Raw genomic sequence first — 7,044 nt, forward strand, 5'->3', positions numbered from 1 at the left:
AACAACAATAAGAGATGATTAAGAATGTTCTAAACAGCTAGACAGTGATGGCACATGCCTCTAATCTCAGGACTTTTGAGGCAGAGGCAGGCAAATGTTTGTGAGTTCAAGGCCAGCCTGATCTACAGAATAAATTCCAGGACAGTCAAGGCTACACAAAGAAACCCTGTCTGGAAAAACCAGAAGAAAAAAAGAAGAATGTTCTAAGCTGTTTGTATTCCTGCATATGACATGTAAAAGACTTGAATTGTTTGACTTCCAGATTGAAGATTATGATGTGATAGCCAGCATGATAGGAGCCAAGTGTAAAAACCTCCGGACCCTGGATCTGTGGAGATGCAAGAATATTACAGAAAACGGGATAGCAGAGTTGGCTTCTGGGTGTGTGCTTCTTGAGGAACTGGACCTCGGCTGGTGCCCCACCCTTCAGAGCAGCACCGGGTGCTTCGCCAGACTGGCACGCCAGCTCCCAAACTTGCAGAAACTCTTTCTTACAGCTAACAGGTCTGTGTGTGACACAGACATAGAAGAACTGGCATCTAATTGTACCAGACTACAGCAACTGGACATATTAGGTAAGGGTACATACAGTCTAGAAATATTTTTAAGTTTGCATACAAAATGATGGGTTTTGTTGGGGAATTTTCATACCTATACACTAATTTACTTTATTCTTAGTCATTTCCCTCTCCCCAAATCCCTTCATTACACCATAGTCCCCTTCCTGGTCCCTGTCCCCAGGGAGTACCTGCTTTGACCTTCATAGCAAATGTATTCCACTGCTCTTATTTGCCTTCCTGTCTCCCTTAAAGTCTCTGATTCTCCTCTTGCAGTCCCCTTTCTACTGTCATAAGAATTCCTACTTAGACATAGACAAGGATGTACGAATGTAAATCTAGTGTACACATATGAGAGAGAACCTGGGGTACTTACCTATTATTTTGCTTAACATAATTATCTTCAAAGGCTTCCATTTCATGCAAATGTCAAGATTTCATTTTTTTTTTCATATTACATATATTTACCAGAATTTCTTCATTCCTTTGTCCATTGATGAACATCTAGGCTGGTTGGAGTCACTGCTGTGAACAGTGCAGCAATAAACTATGAAAATAAAATATGAAGGTATTTCTCTGTGGTATGTTGAGTCCTTCAAATATATACATAGGAGTAGTGTAGTTGGGTTTGTTTTGGAGTTGCACACCCTTGCATGAGGAGACTAGAGGCCATTGTTGAATAATTTCCTCAATCACTTCTCCATCTTACTTTTTTGAGATAGGATGTCTAAACCCAGAGATCACTGATTTGGCTAAACTGGCTGGCCAGTGAGCTCTAGGGATATGCCTATCTGCACCACAAGCTCAACTCCTATCACCATCTGTAACCACAGGCCACTCCCTTCCCTGGTGTTGAAGTGACAGATGAGTACTGTTGTGCCAGGCTTTGTGAAGTTATGAGAGGTCCAAATTTAGATATTCATGCTTGTGTGGAAATCTCTTTACCAGCTGAGCCATCTCATTGACCCCATGATTTGGAGTTATCTTATTGGCAATTGTTGCATCTATGTTCATCAGGAAAAAAAAAAAATGCTTCTATAGAGTTTTTGTTGTTGTGGGCTTATCCAGTTTTAATAGCAGGGTAATAGTGGCTCTATATAGTGGATCTGGTAGCTTTCCTTTCTTTTCCATGTTGTGGAATGGTTGGAGGAGTGTTCATCTTTAGCTCTTCCCTCAGGGTTTGATAGAATTTGGTGTGAATCCATCTGGTCTTTGGCTTGCCTTTCTGGGAAGACTTTTTTCTTATTAATGTTTCAGTCTTCTTGTTATGGATTTAAGTTGCTTATGTGTTCTTGATTTAATTTTGGTACATCACACATGTCTAGGAATTCGTCAGTTTCTTCTAGATCTTCCTTTTCTTATACATTTTCTAAGCATTCTCTGGTGTTCCTGGTTTTCACTCGAATCTATTCTAACCTCTCTTTCTGTCTTTGATTCTATGTTCTCTTATTTTAGTTTCCATTAATTTCTAGTTTGATCTCTACTATTTATTGCCACCTTGTGCTTTTGCATGTAGCATATTCTTGTTCTTCTAAGGCATTGAAATGTCAATAGGTTATTTTTTTTTTTAATGTTAAAAAAGGGGGATATTTAAACTTTCCTCTTAGAATTGCCTGAACTGTTTTCTAACATTCTGGTATGTTGTGCTTTAATTCTTGTTTGGTTATAGGAATTAAAAAAAAATATTCCTTGAGTTCTTTGGTGACTCTATTCATCACTCAAAAGCATATTTTTCAATCCCCAAGAATTTCTCTACTTTCTCTTGCTCTTGACTTCAGTTTTATTCCTCTATGATGAGGTGGGAAGTTATTTCAAGTCATGGGTATTAGTTAACACTGGCTTTGTGGCCTAGAATGTGACTTCCTCTAGATGGATCCATGGACTAATGAGAAGACTGTGTATTCCATTGTTTCTGGTTAGAAGAATCTGTAGACATTTGCTAAATCTAATTGATCTGCTAGATAGCTTAACTCTGAAATTTCTTTGTTGATTTTCAATTTGGCCTAACTAAAGATGAGAGAGGGATATTGAAGTCACCCAGTATTATTACATGGGTACCTATCATATTTTTTATGCCCATTAGTGCTTATTTTATGAAATCATGAATTCTAACATTTGATGCAAACATTTTTGCATATATATTTTATTGATATATTTTTGTAGTTATTAATATACAGTGGCCTTTATCTATTCTGGCTAGTTTTGGTTTAAAGTCTACTTTATTAGATAGCTGAAGTTATACCAGCTTGATCTGGGCTTTTGTTTGCTTGATAGATTGACTTCTGTCCTTTGACTCTCAGTCTGTGGATGTCTTTACCAGTGAGGTGTGTTTCTTGAACACAACAGATAGTTAGATCTAGTGTTTTAGTCTAGTCAGCCAGTAATCTGTGTCTCTTCATTGGTGAGATGAAGACTGGTTACCTTTAAGGTTATTAGCAGAAGGTACTTACTAATTCCTGTCATTTGATTGGTTGTCTTCTGGTTGATTGGGTTATTATCTGTTCTTTCCTTTCTCCTCTATTAGTATTAGGGATTTTTTCCCCTCCCCAGGGATTTTTATTGTTATTGGACACGATGAATTCCTTCCATAAATTTGATATAAAGCCTGCCTCTTTGACCTCAAACCTAATTATTGACCTTTTGCAAGGAAGCCAAATCAACTCGCAATAAACATTTGTCCTGATAAGATTGCTTGGTAGAAAATGTAAGATGGATAGATACTTTAGCCTAGAGACAGAGACAGAAACAGAGAGAGAATATTATGGTGAATAGAGCAACAGAATCTTATAGTTGAACTTTCCAAAAGCTTTACATGCTCTAAATAATTAGCAAGTTTGGGTTCAGTCAGATGTGTAAGATTTACATGAGTTACATTCTCCATTTTTACTAAAGACAGAAAATGAATCCATTTGTAAAATGAATTCAAGTTAGATTTTAACGTTTTTAATGGTAAACTCTATTTTAAAAAGGGTCTGAAACCTGTGCCCCTGACAATTCTAGTTTTTAGGGATTGTTCTACCACAAGATAAATCTGTTGATAATTCTTCAGTATCCTGGAATTCCGTGTGTCTTCAGTGCTTTCATTGGCAAGGATGCTGTGCCAGAGGTGCCAGCAGTGCCAGCATTATTGGCCATACATCATCACAGATTATATGGACACATAGCACTTGAACTGTTGGCAACGTCAGCACTGATAAGAAGTGCTTGTGTATTCTTTCCTCTTTACTTAGTAGTCCTCAAAGGAAAAACCTGAAGATTTTCAGCATCTGGGTTTGGTTTTGATTAAAATTTCTCCATGGCCATGTTATGATCCATTCATAGATGATGCTTATATTGTTACATCTGACCGATTCGAAGTACTAAGCAGGGAGTCATACATGATTTGGACAAAATGCTTCATTTGTGTTATGTGATATTTTATCTGATCTAAACAGCTACTGGAGTTGTGTCATTGTCTTCCATAGCTGAAGCCCAGCATTTAACTGAGATAGTACAAAGGCTCAGGCTGGGTGTTGGTTCTGTACCCAGTACTCTGTGCTTCAGTGCAGGAGGCTCACGCCCTCTCATTTCCTTGTTCCCTTTCCTTTTGACCTAGCTTCCTGGGTCTCGGTCTCTCTCTCTCTCTCTCTCTCTCTCTCTCTCTCTCTCTCTCTCTCAAAAGCCAAACAAAGCAAAAATTCTCCACAAAAATCAAAACAAATAAGCAAAACACCAATAAGACAATGAAACAAAAAGTCCACAAAAACAACATGGAGTCTGTTTTGTGTTGGCCAACTGCTCCTGGGCATGGGGCCTGCTCTGGACTGTGTGGTTGATATGCCCAGTGGACATTGCATTAGAGAAAACTGTTTTCCTTTTGCCACTAGGTATCAATAATAAATAACTTCTTGGTTAAGGATGGGAGAGTGTGTCCTCTTCTTCCTCTCAGCACTGGACCCCATCTGGCTTGAACCTGTGAAGGTCTTGTATGTGTTGCCACAGCCTTTCCCTTTCCTGTCCTACATGCTCCTCCCACCCCTGTCCTGTATGTACCCACAAAGACTTGAGTATGCTTCCCTCCTCGTTATGCTTGTTCTCTTCTCATAAAAACCACCCCCGCTTCTCTGTGCACACAACCAAACATCACAGTGCCAGCCCAGCTTTCTGTGTCCTTGGGAATTGGTATTTCTGGACAGTAAAGGCTTTGCTGAATTCCAGTTCCAGGAGGAATCTGTGCAGGTTTAGCTTGAGACCAAGTACAAACAGGTGGCAGGAAGTACCATATAATTACAGCTTGGAAGCCCATGAGAGTAAGGGGTGTGGAAAGGAGTTAGATGGAATGAGGCTTATATGTTATCCTGGTCTGGATTGTAGATTAGTATAGAGCACTTACTTAGTGTACACAAGGCTCTGGGTTTGATCCCCAGCATTACATAAAACAAATAAATAACCCAGATCCTAATGCCTCTGTCAGTAAATGTACATATGTATTATGATAGTGATTGTTTCTCCCAGAAAAGCTATAATTAAAACAGGGTATGTTTTAGAAGAGCATCTATTAGACTGCTCATGTAGTATTTGATATTTATTAAGTGCCTATCATATATTAGATGTTTTTCATAATTTATTAAATTTAGCTTCAACTGGATATACTATAATCACTCCAAATTTATCACAGGCAGAAATCAATTGTCATCCTTCATCTGTCATCCAGCCATCCACTATAAGACAGTGAGTTTTGTAGTGTTATTTATTGTAGATCTTAATCAGTAGCTCCCTAAGGCTGATGTGGCACACTCATCTTTTCATTCCCAGGCATAAAATAGATGCTCAAGACTGTCAGGATAGTTGCTTAGCTGTAATCGGAGGGTGAATTTTCAGCTTTGCTGCCTACTGGGCAGCATATGGGTAGCCTATGGGTTAAGTAAGGTGAGGTGTGAATAACCCCTTGCACTGGGGTGACATGTAGGGAGGTGAGGGACAATCAGAAGGTGTTAAAGTAGGAATGGATATGGCAGATGGCAGAGAACTGACAAGGTTCAGCTTCTCATTGCCAAATTATCGGAGAATATTCACTTTTTCTTTTGTTAAGCATTTTGTTAATCATTTAAAGTACTTTGTTTTACAAATGCTTTGCTTTAATAGTTTACTTATTTTATATAAGCTTCAAATTAAAAATAAAGGAACTTCTTAGTAGCATAGTTTATAGGTGCTTTGTCTTCTTAAACAGGAACAAGAATGGTGAGCCCAGCATCCTTGAGAAAGCTCCTGGAATCTTGCAAAGATCTCTCCCTCCTTGACGTGTCCTTCTGTTCCCAGATTGATAACAGGGCTGTGTTAGAACTCAATGCCAGCTTTCCAAAAGTATTCATAAAAAAGAGCTTTACTCAGTGACTTAACACCTGTTCTATCATTAAGATCAACATGCTTTGCTGGGGTTTGATTTGGGAGATGGCTTTGGTTTTGTTTTGCTTAATTTTTATAATATTGAGAATTAAAACATTTGTAGAATTTAATGGAAACGTACAATTACCCATTAAATCAAGTGGGAAAAAAAAAAGGATGTTCTTTAAAATATTGCAGGCACTTTTCTTTAGGAATGTGTGAATTGCTGATGTTATTTCCCATTATGTCGGTCAGTGATATGCTTTAATCAATAATTGTATGTTAAAGGAATAATATGGAAATGCTCTAATTTATTTTAAAGGAATACTTTGGACAATAAAATAATCATAATATTTATGAAAAATAAAGTTGATTTTGCACATCTCCTCTTTGTAAAGAATCTTTATTAAGCTTTTTTACCGGCAAGTATTTTGTTTGCTGTATGCAAACTTGGGAGAGCCATTTGAAAGTAGAGGCACCGAGAAGATAGCTCAGAGTCACAGTGCTCACCTAGCACCAAAGCACCAAAAAAGTAAGTGAAAAAATTCCACTGGGGAGACTTGGTTTTTGTCCAGGACTATTGCTTTTGGCTATAATTGGGGTTTTCTTTTGTTTGGCTATTTATTTTGAGACAAGGCTTGCTGTGTAACCCAGGCTAGCCTCAAATCCAGCATCATCAGGTTTCTTAAGCTCCCAAATGAGATTTTTTTAAGCTGATGTATTAATCGTTCAGCTGGAAAATTAGTGCTTTTCCCACTCTGTCTGCATCTGTGTTTGCCTGCTAGGTATGAAAACACAGGCACATCCAAATACAAGTGGTGACTGCTGACTGAAGTCACTCCCCAGCTGCCAAGCAGATGCCCTACAGACTTACCTCAGGGGCTTATGGCTGCTAGTTACACATATGACATCATATAGGTGACTTCACTTACGGCTGCTCAGGTACACATATGACATCATATATGTATATATATTTATATATTATATTTATTTATATTTATATGTTTATATATATATATACTTATTTAACAAGTAATATATGTATTTTGAGTTGTCACATTTTAAAAGTATGAATATCATACATTACTACTACTGTGTTTATTCTTTAGACTATAAAGAATGC

At 37.9% G+C, this 7,044-nt stretch overlaps 1 protein-coding gene across 7 annotated transcripts in view; it reads left to right on the top strand.

Annotated features, from left to right (window-relative positions):
• Fbxl4 (F-box and leucine rich repeat protein 4) overlaps window positions 1-6,305 on the top strand; it is a 79,572-nt gene extending 73,267 nt beyond the window's left edge. For 6 of the 7 annotated variants that reach the window (XM_036177553.1, XM_036177554.1, XM_036177552.1 and 3 more), the window contains 2 exons: window positions 263-575; window positions 5,767-6,260. In XM_036177553.1, coding sequence (XP_036033446.1) covers window positions 263-575; window positions 5,767-5,930 — 477 coding nt within the window. In that variant the 3' untranslated portion in view covers window positions 5,931-6,260. Of the gene's footprint in view, window positions 1-262; window positions 576-5,766 lie in introns of all 7 variants that reach the window. The other variant, XM_036177557.1, reaches the window with a different exon arrangement.
• The last annotated feature ends 739 nt before the right edge of the window (window positions 6,306-7,044 follow it).

The sequence above is a fragment of the Onychomys torridus genome, chromosome 2 (assembly GCF_903995425.1).
Source record: "Onychomys torridus chromosome 2, mOncTor1.1, whole genome shotgun sequence".
Lineage (NCBI taxonomy): Eukaryota > Metazoa > Chordata > Mammalia > Rodentia > Cricetidae > Onychomys > Onychomys torridus.